Here is a 21,887-nt window from a genome sequence, read left to right on the forward strand (position 1 = left end):
GTCATATGGATATGTTGGGTAAAGGCACGACAATCATCATCAGATGTCAGTCATATGGATATGTAGGCAAGACAATCATCAGAATTTGCAATCAATTTGTTGTTTTTTTGTTTTTTTTACCAACGACAGAAAATGCTACTCTATAGTTTCCGTCTCTTGATGTTTTAAGAGACTCAGAAGTCTGACATTATTGTCACCACCCCTACCAAAGCAAACGTGGGTGTCCTTTTCTTATCAAGTCAGCAGCGTTTACCAGAAATACATAACTGCTGAGGTTTCATTTCCTGCGTCTCCCTCCCTGTATGTTACAGTCAAAATGCCCCAGTCAGCTTTGTGACCACAACCCACAACGAACGTGTGAGAATATTCACTTTCATACTGTATCTTGAAAGACGTAAGGCATATTGTCATAGTCTTGACAGGGAAAATGCCTGACTGATGCAGTATTGTCCACACTGGGGAAGTGTGTGGGGGATGGAGGGGGGTGGGTGGGTGTGGGGGTGTCAAAGTCTGATCAATGGTGGGACTCAAATGAGTCAAAATTCCTCATTAGTTCCCCGCATCTCCCTGTTGGTAATGTGAGGGAGCACTAATCACTAATCCCTTCCCACAGCCATTTCCCACAGATCCACTCTGTCCCAGGAGCAGCGCTGTGGCCAATCCTTCCACAGTAGCGAGGCTTTGATTTTATTAGGCTATCGTATCACATACAGTACATAGCTGACATTCTACTAGGCACTCTGACACAGGGACTATTTCCCAAAGACTGATACAAACACACACACGCACAACATGCACACAAGCACGCATGCACGCCACGCACACACAAGCATGCATGCACGCGGACACACACACACACACACGAACACGCACACACACACACACACACATGAACACGCACACACACACACACACACACACACACAAAACACACACACGCACACACACGCACACACACACACACACACACACGAACACGCACACACACGAACACACACATGAACACGCACTCACACAACACACACACACACACACACACACAAACACAGACACACAATCTCACCCAAGATATGCATGCAGAGAGGCACATACAGTACATACTACTAAATGACATTGGTCTGAGATTTGTTTCATTGGGACTTAACCTGGAGAAGAAAAAAACACACATCCAAAAGGCAAGTTCTGAAACGTCCTACTGAACACACATCCAGTGGTATTATCAATGCTGTGTAGTAGGCTACTACTACTACTACTACTACTACTACTACTACTACTACTACTATGTAGTAGGCTTGACCCATGCCTTCATTCTCACAGTGCAGCGCTGCCATGTGTTTCCAGTCACCTCCCCCTCTTGTTGCCGTTACTGTAGTGTAGCTGTATCTGTAGCACTGCTGACCTGATTGATTCAGCGCAGTGACAAGGCAGCTGTGCTAACACTCTGTTCCTGGCAGAACTGCAGCGTCATGGCTGGTACCCGCTTTGCAGGATCAGTGTTACATAGTGTGGGAACCTCGGGCCCGCAGCACACCTCCACAGAGCTCAGCACAGACACGATGGAACCAAGCTTTACTGCACTTTTCATATCCACATAATAATGATGCAGTGGCTTCATGATATTGACACCAGAGTGGTCTGCAGTTATTTGAGATATTAGTACTGAAAATTGTCTGTTTTGTTTTTTTTAACATACACTACATTCTGCAGTAAGACAGAGCTCATTTCAAACATTTGAGATGTTCGAATGAATGGACTTTATTGTCATTGCTACAGTACAGGTACCAAACAACGACATTTAGAAACCCATTTCAAACCCATTTCAAACATTTGAGATTTTGTAAATAATAAAAAAGTGTATACAAGAGAAACAGGGTATCAATGTCAACAATTATGAATCAATATTGAATTCCAGACAAAGCCAGTCTGTGGTATATCACAGCATTTGGGCAATGATTGTGTTGTACCGTACTGTACAAAGCAGTCAAATCTGTTGAAACCTTAGACAGAGAGAGCCTGACGCCAGCAGGGCTCATAATTCATGTTATGATAGATGACAAACAGGTCAGGATTTGCTCACAATAAAAATAATGTGTTGGGCCTGGCCTATAAAAATGTCTCGTCTCCCCCCGCCCCCCCCCCCACACCCCCCCCAGGTCCTACCTCTCGTTCTATACGATGACAGCCTCTGGAGTTGTCAGGATGACATTTCACAGTTCATTTCTGGGATCCCTCACCCCCACCCTGCCCCCACAGAGATCAGGTGCCACTTCAACACGCCTCAGATTGTGACAAATGTATCGGTCAGCACCGCAAAGTGGTGACATTATTCGTCCCGCATGTCTCCCCTCACCACGGATGCCATTGTGATATGTTTTATGGGCCATGAAATACAAAAATCCGGTGACAACATTTTTCACTGAAAAACATTAGCATTACTATTTAGGATAAAACAAACATTTGGAGAGGCTGCCTTTTGGAGTCACGTACCACAACATCCAGTTTGCCTATAATCCGGTGAGCCTTGATGACCCAGTTGACAGACTTGTCACACTTGAGCAGTAGGACGACGTCCCGATCCAACGGCACGTCTGCCTCCAGAGGCCGTAGATCCACTACTACATCCACCTGGAAGGCACTGCTTAAGAGGGCAGGGAAGAAAATAGATAGACAGAAATACAGAGACAGAGAGAGAGCCATAAGAACTTTTGGAAGGCTCAGATACACTCGGTATAAACATGCCTCCTCTGTCTGGCCAACTGATTAAAAAACTGGATGCATTCCCAGAAAAAAAAGGAGGACATGTGCACTGCAGACCACATAGCAGCACTATGGTGAAATAGATCATGACTGCCACATTCCCCGATTTTTTGGGCTCTATTGCATATACAGAGTAATCGCCCCTGTGGGAGAATGAGGCAATTACCTGGCAGCCTGGAGATACAGACTCAAATCGGAGATAGAGTTCTCAAAATAACGTAATGAGGTCAATGTTATTCCCCCTTTGTATCCAAAACAAACTCCAAGAACCATCTTGACCTCTAACATAAACTGTATTGTTAAAAATGTGGGTCCTATTTGTTCTCAGACATTGGTTTGGTTCTGTTGGACCTACTCACCTGCTGGAGTTCGGGGCTTGCAGCTCAATGATGTGGACCTCTTGGTCCTGATCTGGACCAGATAGAACGCAACCCCTAGATGATTGGGGTTCTACGTAGCCAGCCAGGTAGTTTAGAGAGAGGAACTTGTTGTCGATCTTGCAAGTGTCCGAAAACACAGGATCTGAAACAGAAGTTAAGCCCAACTATAATGATGAAGGTTCCTTGTAAATGATATGGACAGGCAGACAAATTCTACATTGTACCTAACATTAACACATTGACACACATTTAGTAAACATCTCTATTCATGTCTCTGGGAAAATCGAGCCATATATTTGGACTGAACATTTTGAACAATAGCATTCGTAAGCACATGCAATCAGTCATTCCTGTCTGCTTTCCCAACTATTCTAAAACTGTTTAACTTATTCCAATTTATTTATTCAAATATGCGCCAACTACCCCATGCAATCATTCGTCTTCTATAGAACATGAAAAGTTAAGCCCTCCTCTCTTCACTCAACGCAAAACAGAAGACAGATGCTTCCTTATTTGGCAAACACAGTCTTGGATGGGAACGGTTAGGAGAGTATAAACTAAAAGGGTTGGCACCTTCCTCTTTGGACCCCTCATGGCACTTTGATGAAAGTCTGTGTAAAGGGCTTGGTAGGAAACAAAGCGGAAATCTGTCCAGCCTCATGAAAAGGTACAAGAGGGGAGAAGGGGACTGGAGAGCTCAAGCTCTTTAGTTGAAGTAAACATGGCACGTTGGGCTCGTGCCAAACCGCGAGCTCTAATGACAGAGGCTTGAACGCTTCAAGGCGAAAGCCCAACCACTCTGCGTTCCCCACAATTGAGGACATGCAGCGCACATACCTGGCAATAATGGAGCTGTTACTGAAACCCATTGTGGTATTGTCATGCAGTGAAAGATAGTCATTAAAAAGGAGGTGTCCTATCTGGCTGTTGATGTATTATGAAGTTGGATGTGCTGTCGGTTTGGTTTATAAAGTACCAAGTTGGGAGTGAGGCATTACGAGGCCCTTGGTTTAAACACATGCAAGGATCAATCATATCTTCCCCTTGAGGAAACCCCTGTACTTCTTTCCTCACTTCAAACAGCATCGCTGCTTTACTCTGCCTGCTGGGAAGGTTGGAGAGGTTCCTCTGTCTGGTTTAGTTCACCCGTGGCAGTTTGTTTCCACTCACAGTTATCAAGGAACAGCTCAACATTTGCTAAACCCATTAATGCCTTCAACAGTTTACTACAAACTCTTCTCAAACGTGGCCCTTCCTAGACACAGAGAGGAGCACGGCTGTCATCTTACATAATAGCGACTTGAAGAGTTAAAGAGTAGAGTTAGTGAGTTAATCCCTCGAAAGGTTTCCATTGAAAACCAAGCTGAGGCATTGTGTGTTACTAATACTACTTTACCTTGCATTGCAAAAAAATGGGGTCCATGTTTCATCCCTCCGCTAAATCAACAGGCTTTCTTATCCATTCGTCAACCTGGGTATTGTATTTTTCCTCCGAATATAATCTACTTAATCGTCTCCATGTCACCTTTTGTTATTTTTTCCATAATCCTCTCTCTGCCACTCCTCCCTTTCTCTCATATTGCAGTTTAGTCTGTAAAGCCTCACGTCTGGCAGCAGGCCCACACACAAGTTAGCAATCAGAAGGTCCCTGTCACAAATGTACAAGGCATTTCCATCACTCACTTCTTCCTCACTCCACTGGCTTTGGGCTCATGGTCAAAGAAGAAGAAAGTGACAAGCAAGGTGAGTGGCAGATTACCAAAGAGAACAAAGTCAGAGGTCCCATCAAACCAAGTCTATGTGCTTCTAAATGGATCTGAAAGCTCAATCCTGTGGATCTCAAATCGCAGAAAGTGTAAGTTGTGCTACTCGGGAACTTGGAAATGTTTTATGACTCTAGGGCACAGTAACTCCGGAGGCCATACTGTCAATGGCCTCCATTGAGAATGAATTACAGAGAGTAGACCCCTGATTAGGTTTTAGATGGGTAGAAAAGGCCTGTCGAGGCCTGTGAAAAATATACAGTTGCGCTGACGGATCTGTGCTTTACACGGATGTCATGTTTGACGGCTGTTTTACCAAAGTTACATTCAGGAACGAATGTTACACTATTTGCAAACATTTGAGTTCTCCAAGACAGTTCTGACAGACAGTTGAAGGGTTACTGTACCATGGACAGCAGTCATAAATGATTGATTGATTGATTGGTTGATAGCACTATGGACGAAACATTATTTTGCAAGCATACAGTATACACTACCGGTCAAAAGTTTTAGAACACCTCAATTTTTTTAGTTTTTATTGGAATTTAGCTTACATGCAAATATGTCATCAACAAATCACTCAATAAGTTGAATTGAGTCCATCTTAACAAGATAATAGTTTATGTAATTTTGGAATTAATATCTTTCTGTTTTTATAGGGTCTGAACATTTTGATTGGTTGCCGATATGAGGACCAAAGCATTAGAACGTGTCACAAATGTAGCACTGCTTTGAAGATCCCCTCAAGCACAATTAATCCCCACATTAGACGTTTCTCGTGGCAAACCTGGCTCATTATTCTCTAGTATTCAATTCCACTCCAAAGCAGGTGGGCTATGGCAAAGAACAGGCTACTTAGGTGTTGTTTAAATACTAATGATATTGACGAGACTCCCCTTTCTATGTTTTAGTATCCAGAAGAACTGCTTTCAAAATAAAGGTTTTATAGCCATAGGATATAGGAATTCCGCAGATAAATCTATCTTGAATTTAACTCCTCGATGATTTCTCTTGGCCACAAGAGGGGAGAGATTTTCTGGGAGAGGGGGTTGAGTTTCCAAGTGCGTAAAAGTCTGGAACACCTATTTGGTGAAATACACGACGCACCTTTTCAAAAGGAAAAAAATACAAAATTTGGGAAAGCGCATAGCCCGAAGTGCATATATAGTGAATACATACCTTCGCCCACTTTGATGTAGATGTCTAAAGCCATTTTGAGCTCGGAGAAGGAGGTGACTGCTCTGTACTTCTTCCGAGCCCAGGTGAGGAGGTGTTCGTTGCCATGGGGAAGGCTCTCCTTTCGGACCTCACAGAAGAGGGAAAAGTTCCCTGTCTGAAAGTGGACCTCGGAGCCCTCTGATACCTGAAGGGAGGAGAAGTAACACTGGTGTTACAAACGCTGTCCAGTAAATCATGAGGCACAGAGAAGGGTAGACATCATCTTAGATGCTACAGGGGGACTTATGGAAAGAACTCCACCACAGAGCTTCATAGAATGGCTAGGATAAGTTACTGAATGAGAGTGACAGTTCTCCTATCTATATATTTTATCGGTAACACTTAACTTTAAAATGTCCTATGTAAGCATGTCAGCGCAATGTTGTTACTTGAATAATTACAGTTACTACACAGGTATAGCAAGTGTTAAGTGTGACCCATTTATAATATTTAATAATATTTCATATTAATAATTAATATAACTATTGATTACTTTATGCAGTCTCCCGTTCAGTAAGAGTAACTGAGGATATGAAGTGGTAAAAAAAAAAAGAAGAAGTGGGTTGGACATCAATGTAAACACAGAGAAGATTTACAGTTATGACCGTTTTGCTCTATTATGACTCATGGAGTTACGTTCTCAAGGCTTCCACTGACAATGACTTCTTTGTTGATAAAGACATTCACCTAAAAACTCAACACTGTATTGATATGCTCAATCACTTTCAACAGGGAAAGAAATTTGAGACAATAAAATGTATAGCCTTGAGGCAAACTGAAAAAACAACACCAGACCTTTCCAAAATGAAACCTGCCATCTAACCGTGCCATAACACATCCTTCACACTCCATCCCAATCATTATTTCAAGGCTTCTCCAAATGTGCACTCCGTAGTTTTCACACATGGTCTTCTTGTACTATAAGGTGTCTGGTTTGTAGTGTTTATATAGTGTGTTATTGTGCGTCATCACAACTGTGTATGGCTTTTTAAAGATGGCTGCAGCTGCAGTAGTATGGAACTGTCTAGCTTCTAGCAGACATGCATAGTACACACACATCAAATCCCTATCAGACATACACATACAATTAACACGTGCATGCATGCTCACTCAGAGGCGAAAAAGAATACTGGAATCTACCAGTATTTTAAGTACTGTTTAACTGTAAGGAAATACACACTAATACTGTGTCTCTTACACCATATAATTAATAGGCAGTCTGCTACAAGACCATAGCTATAAAGCTAGTATGCATGTGTGTTATGGTTGTGCTATTATGTAAGTGAGTGAGTGAAGAGGTTAGGGTTAGGAGATTATCAAATAGCTATTTTGCCAACTTTGAGTTATACAATAACATATACAAGGTGTAAATCACTTAGCGTTTTTGAGATACAGAGGAGAGAGAGGTGATTTCATCATCCTAGGGTGATACAATGGGAGATACTGTAGGTAACTGGGTGCCAGAGTACACAACCCAGCTGGGATATGCAAGAAAGTTACAAAAAAAGGAAAATGAGCTAGAGGTATTCAAATGTGTGTGGAGCCCCACAATGAAGTACTGATTTGGATTTTTGGCTGGGAGACTTGGCTGGGCTGGGTGTGTGGAGCAGAGACCACCCCTTTGGCTCTTAATGGAGCTCGACCCATATGCTTCATTTCAGAGAGATAAACATTCACATGTGCTAGAAAAACCTACCGTACTACAACCCAGCACACGGTCTAGACAGCCTACCTCATTATATTTTCACGCTTGTTTTTTTTTTATTCCCAAGGTATCCTATCTGCATCTCGTGTAGTTAAGACAAGCCCAATTAAAACATAAAGTTTTCTGGAAAGCCGACATGAAACGGTTCCAATTGTGTTTGTGTCAAAGTTGAGTATCGTTTTAAACATCCACCCAAAACTTTAACCCAAAACAACGCCAATAAGCATGATAAAACACAGCTTCTTGTTAGGCTCAACTTTCTGGTCAGACAGTTCTGAGGGCAGTATGGGCGTGGACTTTGCACACTTGATTGACAGCTCCCTTTCAAAGCCTCCGACGTCACACAAACAAACTCACATGGCTAGCTACGGATGGCGCTAGGGAGAATGGGTCTCATTCAGACATACAGTATATGCAGGGGTGCACATAACTTTTTGGGGCCAGTGCTCAGAGGAGCACCTAGGGATGCTGCTTGGTGCTCCCCGAGCTCGCGAGTCACGACCCGTCCCACAGGATGGATAAAAAAGGGATACATGGATATATTATTAGCAAAACGACATTTATTCATAAATAAAGATGAACGACCAAATTATTGTGTGCAAAACAAAAGAAACAAATGCAAAATCAAATGACTGCTCTTTAAGAATGAAAGTCTGTCCGACTCCTTTAAACACAATGAAATCAACTGACATCTCTTTAAGCACTAACTGAATGTCTGTTCTTTAAACACACTGATATAAACGGACATCTCTTTAAGCACTGCTCTGTTCTGTAAACACAGAAATCAAAAAAATAAAAAATAAAAATAAGCTGTTGGTGCGCAAGAGCGCCTTCATGCGGCTGATCTGCCGCGCACCATGCATTTTGGCGACGCATGCGCACTGGCGCACCAGTTATGTGCACCCCTGAGTATATGCATGAACCTTCTGACTCTGATTTTGAAGAAGAGGCAAAGGTCCCATCACAATGATTCAGCGCTCTTTCCCCCCTTCAAACGATCCCTCAAAAGTATACAAAATAAATGCATCTTTATTATTGTTACATTGTGTGAACGAGTGATGGCTGCCTTTGCTGTAAATATGGACATTCATATTATAACTGTAGGCTACTTTTCTACCCAGTCTCAATCCCAACTGAAACCCAACATACTGCTATCACGCTGCATGAAAATTCCTCATTTCATTTTGTAATCATTCTGTTACATTATTAAAGCCAACTCACACGTATTCATGTTAGACTTATTCATGTTAAACATTTCCCCCTGTTTCTCTGCACTGTGAGAGAATGCAGATCTGCAATTCATGAGCTGCTATAATAAACGTGATTTCGCCAACGTACTTTGAAGTGCAGCATCACGCAGCGGCAGCGTGCTGGGATTAAACCCCTGCCTCCTCTACAGGACATCCATCTATTAGATGTGCTTATTGTTCTGTCTTTTAATTACCAACTACTTAGCTACTGTTGAAATGTGTACAATAAAACTAATCTAAGGCTGCGTTGGTAAATTCGCTCTAAGAGTGCCGGAGCGCACGCTGGACTCCTTCAAACTAGCCCTCAAAACTCATCTGTTCTCCAGCCTTTGGCCCCTAGTCATTGTTTCAGTTTTGTTTTGTTTGTTTTCTGTTTTGTCTGTCCGATCATTCCCCAGTAAAGCGTCCTTGGGCTTTTTGAAAGACGCTATATAAATGAAAGTTATTAACGTCCTAAAGGGACCAAGCAATTTGATTGGACAAGAGGCATTCCATGAGCGCTGATCAGATTATGAGAGAATGTGTGGTCAGTGTGAACCCTTTCATTGAAGCCAGGGAGGACGAACATACAGAATTATTCAAGGTTTTGATGGTGACCAAAGACTCTTGAGTGTTTGTATGATAGAAGGTAGTGGGTAAAGTTGGACTGTCTTCAGACTGAGTCGTTCCCTCATCCTCCCTACATCATGTGCAACATCTGTCTGACCTCTGGAAAGCTCCTCTCGGTGTTCCTGGCGTTGTCACCAAGGGTAATAAATACAGAGGAGACAGACACTGTCGAAGAATTCAGGACTACAGTACTTAGATTGTATTTTTAGCAAGAACGTTTACTACGGTAGGAAGGAAGAGTCCAGAGAAAGATAGCGTCGTACCGTGCCTAACCATGGCAACATGGAGCTACGCAGCACAAGAGCAAACAAGGAAAGGGTTGGGGTTTTATTTTGGAAACCTTGCCAAGCTCAGCAGAGTTTACCAATTTGATTGCGGGAATACGACTGTAATTAGTCTCAAAGAATTAGAGGAGGAAAGCCTGAAAACCCAAATTAGCTCCAGGCGTTCCAGAGCATTGGAAACCTCAAGAATTTAGAAAGAGGAATATAAAAGCAAGAGACCCACTCTAGGGTTCTACAAACCACCCCTCCCTCTCTAAACAAGATCAATCCCAGTGCAAGTTAACAGAAGGAGAGGACTTTCAAATCTGCCAAACACAATGCATGAGGTATGTCCATACAACAGCATAGCCTTGAAAGCTTTAATGAGATAAGAGATACCATTAGTAGGGCTGGGTTCAAAAAATCGATTTCCCGATTCTGAATCGATCTTCATTAAAATGAGCGATTATCGATTCATAAATCCCGAGATCGATTTTTTTTTTTTTTTTTTTTTGCTTGCAGCTTCAACCCGCAACGAGATCTCGTGGCCAGATCTCGCGCTACAAGAATTTATCATATCTCACGCAACGTGAGGTCTCAACACTAAAATCTAAAAACATGGCGATGGCAGGGACACTCAAGTCACCACCAGGCTTAAAGTCAGATGTCTGGGTGCATTTTGGATTTTAAAAATGTGACGATAGAGATGAGCTGGACAAAAGCAAAGTCATATGTAAATAAAAAGTACATTCATGTAACTGCTTTGGAGTCAATTCATTGATATGTTTAACAATGCTACATGTTATAGGGTTCCTTGAACCATTTATAGCATTAGTTCAGAGAATCTCTTTCATATTCAAGCAAAAAATGTATATTGTAACTAGATCGAATCGGAATCGAATCGAATCGAATCGAATCGTGAATCGAATCGAATCGGGCTGTGAATCAAGCTGTGAATCGGAATCGAATCGTTTTGGGAAATCAGTGGCGATACCCAGCCCTAACCATTAGCATCCACTTTAACAAGAACACATCAATTGTGAAGCCGGGCTGAAAGCTGAAAGAGATACCATTTCAAAGCCATGAGCCACTCCCAAGGAGTATCTCAACACTTCGTAATAGACATCAATGAACATCACACGCAATGAATGACCTGAAAGCAACTATTTGGAGAAGCCATTCATACAATATTAGACAGAACATTTTGTTTTTCTAAATTAGTTTGTCCCCCCCCCATACTGTCATTGCAATTGTCAAGTTCTCGCTGCCTTGAGAGTCTTATCCACTCCCTCTTACTGAACAGAGGAGGACAGGACACAGTCCGACACACAGAACTGAACGTGCAGAGGGTCTTAACCCTGAACACATAAATCAGTGGCGTTTATCTGCTCTCTGGTAACAAACAAACAACCCCAGACAGGGATTCGTCCTGGGCCTTGTTTCATATGATGAGTTAATGCTAGCAATGAAGGCTTCTGTCTATGCCCCAGTTCTACAGATGTGACAGAACTTTGCAAAGCTAACCCATGCTTAAAATGAACAAAATATTAAGGGCAAACTAAACTGGAGTTATTGAGCAGTCCAAAAATAATTGCATATGCTCTAACTAAAAAACCCATAGAGTGCCTGCCTGCTTCCCAGTACCCGGCATGGTCTGTGGTCTATTTAAAAGCATATTTGAATGTGGTTTCCTGGCGTATGAACGTCTACATATTACTGCCATATGTGCGGGATGGTGGAGACAACATGCCAAATGTTTTCTATCAATTATCAGAGAGCTGCAATCCTCCACAGCCTTTCTCACAACAGCAACACCCACAGCCTGAGAAAACACACAAAGGCTGTTTGGAAACGATGAGGTGTTCGAAAACAGAGGGGGTGTGTAAGGGTGCAGATAGGGCTCCTAGATATTACGAGCATGCACTAATACACTGATGATATGAATGTGCTAAATGCTTTTGTGGGTGATTTTGACCCGGCTCACTCTAGATTAGCTCTAGAGAGATAATCAAGCTGCTGGCTACAGACGTGTGTCTGTTCCTGTCGACTGGCAAGGAGCTGTTGTGTAGAAAACAACCCCATCTGTTTCCGTCGCCACAGTGGAGCATTCCTCTAGCTCTGTCTCCTTCGGAAAAACCAATATTGGGCTGGCCATGTTTTCAATTAACAATCAGAGACCAAGACAGAGAAAGAGGGACAGAGAGAGAGGGACTTGTGAAGTAATAAAAGAAAGGAAACAGAGAAAACTAGCAACTTGGCAAACACAGAAAGAAAGACCAATACATTCCAACAGCTAAACTTTACAATGTTGCTCCATCAAAAGGCTTGAGAGATGTGTGTTCCAGATCGAACTTTCCAAACAAAGCAAGGCACGATAACCCCACAAAACATGCCTGCTATAAAGCCCGAACAGGACTCTCAAGAGACATATGCCCCACTTTGAATAATTGTATCCTTGATGAAATTATATTTGGCTTGTAATCTTTATGTCTATCATTTAATGTTAGCCATGTGCTTTCGTGACTCCTGCTGATTGACAGGTAGTGCTTGCGGAGCATGTTTTATAACAAAACGAACGTCTCCGTTCTGGGCAGAAGGACCTGGCAGCCAACAGCAACAGTGTGCTCACCGAACCTGAACCGGTTCCAGGCCCAACCCATCTGTGTCTGTGGACCCCCGAGCACTGGGTACCAGGAAACCAGGACTGGCAGTCCTTATTCAGGGCCCAATTAGCCTCAGGAAATAGCCTCTCTAACAGAGGGCTAGAGTGACAGAGAGTCTAGCTGGGAGGATCTGGGCTGAGGTGTTAAAAGACCTACAAACCTCATCTTATTGACTCTGTTACTCTATATGACCACCACAGCCTTTCTGTCAACTCTCTAGAAAAGGTATGTGCCTAAACACACTGGACTGGAGACAGGAGATGTGTTCTTGTCAGACCACCAATTAGGGCACAAGCCTGGCTATGGTAACATTTCGTGACGTTAGAATTATAAGGTTCTATCTCAGTTTTTGTCAAAATTGAGTTTTTTTACATAATCTGATCCATTAGGTGTTTATTAATGCCTGTGTGGTGTTGTTTTTTTAAATGTTGACATTTTGTAGTTAGTAATTCATAAAATACAAAGGTTCCATCTCACCAAACATAATGGAATGTAAAAACGTTGACGCTCAATATCTCTGAACTACCCGAAACGGAGATAGAACCTTATCATTCTAAGCTCACGATTTGGTGAAGCATTGACCAAGGTCGATGTGGCATCTATCTATGCAGTCTATGAGGCTACCGATCAGACTGACACAGTCCTATGCAGTCAGTCTAGGCAGAGCGAAGGACAGGAAGCAGGAGCTTGTCGATATGCGGGGAGATCGGGTGTCGAAGGGGCCGTCTCTTTGTGCTGTGTTTGGGTTCCGTCCGTGGCAGCACGTTAAGGAGGTGTCCCTGTGGAGCGAACCCGAGAAGAGGAGCAGCTCCTGGGAATCTGGTTACGGCTCTGCGCAGCCCAGCCTGACGGATAGGATGTACCAGCACACTGGATGGCCCAGGGGCTGTCACTCAAACATACAACACTTATCCTTGCCTAACTCCGGAGGGATTCCGCAGACAGCCAAAATGATGACATTAAACCCACTGTATGAGTCAATGTGTCTCAACGGGAGACACATAAACGGCTGTAAATAGCTGGTCATGCTCGATGTCTTCAATTGACTATTTGGGAGGGAAATCCAAAATATGTGTATTTTGTAAATACTGTCTGCAACTTTATTTTGTGATATAATACTGAGGTATGACAAATAGTAAAGCTGTCACTGGAGAGTGGGTTTTGGGTCTGGGAAAGCAAGCACAGGGTCCCATATCATATCCCATGTCTAACAACATTAGACAGGATAAGTTCTGCTGGTACTGTAGGCTTCGTAGCTGTTGTCAGCTGTTTTATGTCGGCCACCATTGACAAGGGGAGACATTTACTACTGCACTGACCTGCTAATGGACCGCTCAGAGACATGCATCGCACTGGAAATACAGATTTACAAAAGCGGCAGATGCACATTCATCTGCATCTAATGTATTCATCTGACATGAGAATATTATATCCACTTAGCACTGGAAATAACTCTATTGACTATTTATGTAGTGTCAGGTTAAGACAGGGACAGACTGAGTTCAAGTCTCAATTTCATCTAAGCCTCTGAGAGACTCGAATTTGGAGTAGGAGACAGATGAAAGTACCGGTATTATATCTCTTATAAAGGTCAAATGGTTTAGCCATAAATGATGTAGGGGTGTAGGCTTAGGATCTTTCAGTGATCAAAATAGAGATAGCTTAAAGTCCAGTATGTAGATTTGAGCTTTAAAATAGTGCTAAATGGCCATGATAAATGGGTAGCGATCAAGAAATGACATTGCATGATAAAGAACGTTCATTGGAGAGAGCACTGTTATGGTCCAGACACAGGACTTTCTCAAACCTGGTGTTGTGGTCGAGCACTGGTCTCTATGTACCATTCGTATGTTTTGTGGATATTCACACATTTGGGAGTGCGGCAATGTACAAAACTACATGCTACATACACCTTTGTAGGTTTTGGAGGTCATGTAAATGTTTGCATGTGTGTGTGTGTGTGCATCAGTATTCAACATTGTATGTGCTCAAGCTCTCATGCTAGGATGTTTTGCATGTGGAATAAGCAAGAAAACACATCAACACATTATTGAAATAATGTGAGTATCCAGTGATGCGTTCTTGTGGAATGCTATGGTGTTAACGCACATGGAAATGATTACTTCAGAGAACACGTAAGCCTGAATGTCTTCAGAGCATATAAGTCAAGATAGAAGTAGTGTATACAGCTAGGCTTACGGAGCAGCATGGTTGAGTTAAGCCAAGGAGGCCTCTTGGTTTCATTTTTGCTGTGATGTTCTCATGTGATACGGTGGCTTAGGCCTGGAGAAATGGGGCAGTCCCATTTTCATTTTTTCTCATTAAGTCTCACAGTGAGGCTCGCTGGTCTCCTTGCTAAATATGGCTGGCTGTCTAGGGGGCCTGCCTCCCACTACTCCCAGAAACCCAATCCCATGCCCCCCCCCCCCCTCCCCCATATGCCCCTTTGTAAGGGTTCTTGTGACGTGGGCATACACCCTAGATGATTTGTTACTGCTGTCCAACCATCAACAAGATTGTTTCAAAGAGGGAGGAGAGGCTGTGGAGGAGCAGCGATGCACTGTTTAACAGAAGGACTGGACAAACAATCATGTTGTTAGGGAGTGTTGTGCTAACAAAGCTGATCTCACTGCCCCGATTTATCTTCTTGTCCCAAACTGTGTCAGAGCCTTTCCCCAACAACCTCTACGTGACATTGACTTGAGCATAGCATAAACATTCATGTCAATCCAAAATACACATACAAGTAGATATGTGAATGCAGACTTTCGAGTTACCTAATCACTTTTGGGTTGACTGCGACAAAGTCTTAAATCTGGTGTGTTAGCCATCGGAGTGTATGTGATTGTCACCAATTATTCGAGTTTGGAAAGTGAGTGTCTGCACTGTGGAAGGACAAGTCTGCCCACCATGGCAACACCACTGCTGTGGGAGGGTGTGTGGTTATTGTTGTCTCCAGACTGAGTGCAATCATGATTCATCTGTAATCAACAGCAATAGTTTCCATGGCTTTCTAATGCAAAAGCTTAGCATCCTAAATGCTAAATCTGAGGAAAGTGGATGGCCTGAATGGTCACCAAATGGTTGGTATGAGAGAAATACATCCATGGTAGTGGAGAGATTGGAAGGGGGGCTTAGTAAAGCTAGACTCACATGGAAGATGTGTTTGATGCCCAGGGCGAGCTTCTCTGTCTTGATCTCCCAGATCACCGGCTGGGGCGAGTTGAGCACGAAGGCCAGGGGCTTCTGGTGGACCAGCAGGGACTGGATGGGCTTCAAATGCAGCTCCACCTGGGCAGGAGACACAGAGAGGGTTAATAACTGGGGCCATTTACACCTGGTGCAGAAGGAGGAGAAATACAAAGCATAACATACAGCACTTTGGAAACGGAGCCTCAGGGCCTTCTTAGCAGAGCTCACGGGGAACCCACGGAGAACAGTTTACAAGCCATGGTAGGGTCAGCTACAGTGCCATGGTAGGGTCAGCTACAGTGCCATGGTAGGGTCAGCTACAGTGCCATGGTAGGGTCAGCTGCAGTGCATCAAGCCATGGTAGGGTCAGCTGCAGTGCATCAAATCATACCCATTTCACACAGCTGCACTATGAAAAAAAGACAAGGGCTTTTATTTGCTGGTGTTTCTTTCAGTGTTATCAAAACATCGTGGTCCACTCTTGTTGACTGTTCCTGTGTAATTACATTGCGAAGCTTGACAAGAGGTATAATGTTGCAGATTGTTGTTCTTTATCTGAGTTTTTGTTTATGCACTCACTTGATAATCTCACAGAGATTGCTAGCTCTGTTTTTTCCCCTGGAAGGCTAGTAACACAGCTCTGATATGTGGTCTCAGCGGTATCTGAACTTTCACACACTGGAGTCTTTGTTAGTGCGGACAAAAAAGAAACGAGCGAGTTCTCTGTTACCCACCCCACAGCATGGAGCTAGGCCTTTGGTGCTCAGACTGTCATTAAAATACATTTTCGCAATCTGTTAGAGACAGAAGAGCGAACTCCCTCCACTTTTGGGAACTCTGTTGTTGTATACTGCCCTCCACTGCTGGCCCCCATCTAGGCTCAGTGGACCAAGTCTAACAGGGTGATTTAAGGCCCTGGCGTGCACTGAAACCAAACACTGCTCCAGACATGTTTGGATTTAGGCCCCCCCCATCATGAGCCTGACAAATAGGCCCAATTTCATCACAATTCCTGGCTTTAGGTGCTCCACTATCAGATTGTCAAGAGATACTCCCATTACCTGAGGGTAAATACTGAACACACTGAGAGGAAATGGAAGTTCATACATGAATACGTTTTCAGGTGAAATATCAAGTGTTGATGAATAAGTGATACACGAGGAAAAGAGGGGGGCAACTAGTTTGACACAATTTCTTAAACCTTCCTTCACTGCCTCTCTCCTTTCAGCGCGGTCTCAACCCTATTCCCAGGCTAATCATATTAGTCCCTTCCCTTCCTGCGTGTGAACTGACAAGCTCGTAAATCTACTAACTCAATCCACAAGGAGTTTTGTCACTGTCCTGTTATCTACTTTAACTGACCCTAACTTAATCACAAAAGCATGTTCAAAAGAGAACAAGAGAGAATAGAGATTTCTTCTGTTGAAAACCTTTAGTTTAGTTTTATTTGACAACTTGTCAAAAACAATTGCAATGATGATGACTCTGAGCACACATAGTAAGTTGTAAGTTGTAGCGAGCCAAGAAAACATTCAGCTCAAATATGTCCAAACAACTTGTTTGTTGGCGGAACTGCATATTTGAAACCCCAGATTCTTATCTTGTAAAGAAACCCTCTTGAAATACTTTTATGGTCTGTTACTGTAACAGATATGCTCTTGGGTTCTCAATGTTTAACCATGGTTAGACATAAACTGTGTGTGTTGGTCCGACTGCTTTGTGGGGGATTAAGTAACAATAATTGGTGAAGCGGTCTAATTACCTCAGACACCAAAAACAACCGTGAACCAGACGATCGGATAGACAGAAGGTTTGTTGGTTCCATCCCTCCCGTCATCTTCCCCTCTTTTGCAGTGTTTCATATACTATCACTAAGACAAGATATGAGCAGCGTCCCCCTCACACGCTCCATGCCTCGGCCTGTCAGCCCCAGTCTCCTCACACAATCTCCCTCATTGTCTCATCTCTAAAACACCCCACCTTTCTGCCTCGACAGACACGTGTGCTATCCAGGGGGAGAGTGACATGTTTATCCACCGGCTGTGACAGATGCTTGGCATCCAAAGAGCTGTAGCTTTGACACCCTTATGAAGCAAGGGGGAGAGAGAGAAAGACTGAAGAACAGACACCTACAGAGTATAAGGGAGAGTGAATGCATAGCTTCACTAGCCTGATCAGTCTCCCACAGATCTAAGCTCTGGATTATGAGGAGGAGTAAAAAATGTTGTATTTAGGAAGCTATAAAAGCCAAGGGATGCAATAATCACAATAAAAAGGCCCTTGGAGAGAGACGAATGGAAGAAATTACTAGAATGATGATTTCCAATGGGGCTTGGCTGGCACTTCACACACGGTCATATAAGAGTCTCACAAGTTTATCTTGCTGCTCTATCGCTTTCTGTTTTTCCACTCCTCCTCTCCATGTTTGTCCTTGTGGAAAATGGTGGATGCTCCTCTAATCTACTTAAGCCTCCTCCCACTTTCCAGACTGTGGAAAAAGCCGGTCCATCCCTCCTCAGAGAATAACGGCAACCAATATACAATCCTACCTGGTTATATGCGCTTGGGCCGTTGGGCCTTGGCTTTGAGAGTTTGGAGGGAGAGTTGGAGACAGAGAGAAAGGGAGAGAGAGAGAGAGAGAGATTGAGAGAGAGAGATTGAGAGAGAGAGAGAGAGAATGAAATGGAGAGTTTCGGGGAAATCGAGAATTTTGGGGGGAAATTTTTGCTCCAGACAGAAACAATTCCAAAAGAATTGAGTCACCTGAAGGTGAAGGCATAAACAACTGTTGTGAGGAGACATAACATCAACAGCAGTTAAAGCGAGTAGAACATACCGGTAATCACATTCTAACACCCTCTGTCCAATGTCAGATTCAGTGTGCCCCCCAGGGATGGACACTGAGGTATAGTACATTCACCAATGATTAGGTAAGAATTGATCAGAAGGGGGTAACATAGATAATATGACACCGATAAATCAGTTCTGGTCTGGGGACGAGACTCTTTCAAACTCCCCACTCCCACTCCCACTCCCACTCCCACTCCCACTCCCACACGCCAGATGTGAAGCACTCAACAGCAGCTGCCGTACATCTCTGCCCACACAGGGACATGCCTCCAGGAGGACTGGCGCGTTGGCTGGTAGCAGAGCAGTTTCTCAGCCTATGGTAATGTGATGTCACAGGGCCCAGGGCGTGAAGAGAGGAGGACCAGAGGCATCAAGGGATCAAAGGCCCTCCACTTGTGTTGAGCAGGGATCAGGTGGCAACGGGTGGGGCTGACCAGCCCTGAGGCCAGGCACCTTCAGGGGGCCCCTGTGTGCAGGAGAACCAGGAGCACAGCTTGATTGATGATGAGGATTTGGGGGTTCTAGGGTCCATTACAGTCACAGGCCGCCGCTTTTCCTTGTGGCCTGAGAAGGGAGGTGTGGAGGGCTTGTCTGGACCTATCACATTACGGTGAAATCAAAACCCTCACAGGGGACGACAGCTGTTGCCAGCCCCAGTGAAACCAGTGAGACGGCATACCGTGACTAGTCGGAGCACACAGAGGTAAACAAGGACAAGTCAATTCAATAGAAAGACTCGTAATTCATTATTATAGACATTACAGATCTTACGCAAATGACTAGTGCAAAGAAAGAAAACAAATACTGTAACAAGACAAGAGAAGAGGATTGATACACATACTAAGGTATGGCAAATAGTGTATTCAGAGATTGACATCTGATGCTGATGCCAGAATGGAATTCTGCAGCGTTTGGCCAGTGTTAAGCATCTGAATGCAATTCCATGACCTTTCAGGCCCGAGTAAATTACATTTCATGGCCAGGATTCATAAACACATCAGCTTTGAAAAGTGATACTTAAATAACTTTAATGCATAGCCCCTGGTCAAATAGTACCCAGTATAATACAGCTGTCATTTCTGGCTGGTCTGTCAAACCTAACAGCATTGGATTCAGTAGCCCTGCAGGAAAAGGGTGTTTCCTTTATTGACAGAACAAATTATGTGTCTGACAGTCCTCAGTGACTCAGAGCAAACTCAAAACATCCTTCAATTAGCCAAAAGAGTAAGAAGACTAATCTAGGAAAACATTCTCCCTCCTGGCGAATCATAATGGCAATCAACTTCAGCTTGAAAGAGAGGGCACTTTATTATCTGAAACAGAAATAAAGTTGATAAGCTGCATAACAATGTGGAATGGCTTTCAAATGTGTATGCCTACTCATCAGTAACCCTTTGTGACTGGGTTAATATATTTAATGAACATACAGAAGATGCCATATTTTACTACAGAGGGTCTGGGGAAACTTGTCCCTGCATGCAAGGCAGAAATGAAAAGTCAAGGTGTGTGTGTGTGTGTGTGTGTGTGTGTGTGTGTGTGTGTGTGTGTGTGTGTGTGTGTGTGTGTGTGTGCGCGCGCGTGTGTGTGTGTGTGTGTGTGTGTGTGTGTTTTTGTCTGTCTGAATCTTGGTTCTTTCTGGATCACTGCATTGAGAGAGAGGAGGAGGGTTTGGGTCTCTGTGGGGGGATAAGGGAGGCCAGAGGAGAAGAGCTCAGCAACAGGGGCAGAAGAAAACCTGTTGACTGCTCTTATCGTCACCAAACACTGATCTGGGAGTGATGGGGCCACTACCTGGAGCCTCTGTACTGCACTCTGATGTTAATCAGTCTGCCTCCAGCCCTCGGCCGAGCCAAAAAGAACAGAAAGATAAGACGTAAGAGGGGCAGATAAGGCCTCATGGGTTAGATAGCAATCCTGGGTCTGATAAAGGCCAATGGCTGGGGTTGCTGAAGAAAACATCACAGCATCAAGGAGGGAACAGGCTGCAGCGAGGCAGGCCCAGATCTCAGGCAGATACGCTTAAGTGGATGGAGTCCTTACAACTTCCGGCCTCTATCGCAAAATGCATTCAGGTCATGAAAGCCTACAAAACCCCTGGGAAAGAAAAGGATAGTCAAAGAGGTGGCTTGACTGGCATCACATTAATGTACATTTAAGTTTAACATGTCCAATAACCTTTTGTATGATGTCAGTGAGTACTCAATGGGTATGAGTGTTATGTATGATTCACCTACACCATACAATGTCAAAAATGTAGAAAATACACTACTGTATATGGACGAAAGTATGTGGACACAATTATCGTCTGGGGCTGTTTTCATGGTTTGGGCTAGGCCCCTTTCGTTCCAGTTAAGGGAAATCTTAATGCTACAGGATACAATGCAATTCTAGAGAATTGTATGCTTCCAACTTTGTGGCAACAGTTCGGGGAAGGCCCTTTCCAGTTTCAGCATGACAATGCCCCCATACACAAAGTGAGGTCCATAATGACATGGTTTGCTGAGTTTGGTCTGGGAGAACTTGACTGACCTGCACACAGAGCTCTGACCTCAACCCCATCGAACACTTTTGGGATGAATTGGAATGCCAACTGCGAGCCAGTCCTTCTCGCCAAACATCAGTGCCCGACCTCATTAATGCTCTTGTGGCTGAACGGGAGCAAATCCCTGCAACCATATTCTAAAATATGGTTGAAAAAAAAAGAGTGGAAGCTGTTATAGCAGCAAAGGTGAGACCAACTCCGTATCAATGCCCATGGTTTTGGAATGAGAAGTTCAACAAGCACATACGGGTGTGATGTTCGGGTGTCCCAATACTTTTGTCCATATAGTGTATGTTCGTTGGGACCCTTGACTCTGGAAATGACAAGATCCCATTGCTGCATTGTGTAATGGCTTATGTAGCTTGCTTATTGTGTGCGTCAGTCCCGTTCTAAACCTCCTCCAGGAGCTGTGCTCTCTGCAATCGGCTGTTTGTGCCTGGTGAGCTGAGCGGTCACATGCTCACACAGGCAACGCTATCTAAGAATTCCACCTGATAAAACAATCATCTGCTCAGCCTCACGCTGATCCAGGGCCAAGAACTTGACGTTTGATGTTAGCCTTTGCTATTACTGGCTGCCTTTGTTTATTTCCAGCCCTATCACCCAATCATATGCCCCAGATGAGTGCAAGGAGCTACAACCAACTTTATGTCCACAGCTACTAGAGAATTAACGTTTGTTTTTCAGAAAACATT

General features: G+C 43.7%; 1 protein-coding gene across 1 annotated transcript in view; it reads right to left on the bottom strand.

Moving 5' to 3' along the window:
- tgfbr3 (transforming growth factor, beta receptor III) overlaps positions 1 to 21,887 on the bottom strand; it is a gene marked incomplete at both ends in the record, with an annotated part of 61,869 nt that overhangs the window by 15,998 nt on the left and 23,984 nt on the right. The window contains 4 exon segments of the mRNA XM_080536266.1: positions 2,488 to 2,635; positions 3,117 to 3,279; positions 6,080 to 6,263; positions 15,762 to 15,899. Coding sequence (XP_080392392.1) covers positions 2,488 to 2,635; positions 3,117 to 3,279; positions 6,080 to 6,263; positions 15,762 to 15,899 — 633 coding nt within the window.

The sequence above is a fragment of the Nansenia antarctica genome (assembly GCF_963989245.1).
Source record: "Nansenia antarctica genome assembly, chromosome: 7".
NCBI lineage: Eukaryota > Metazoa > Chordata > Actinopteri > Argentiniformes > Microstomatidae > Nansenia > Nansenia antarctica.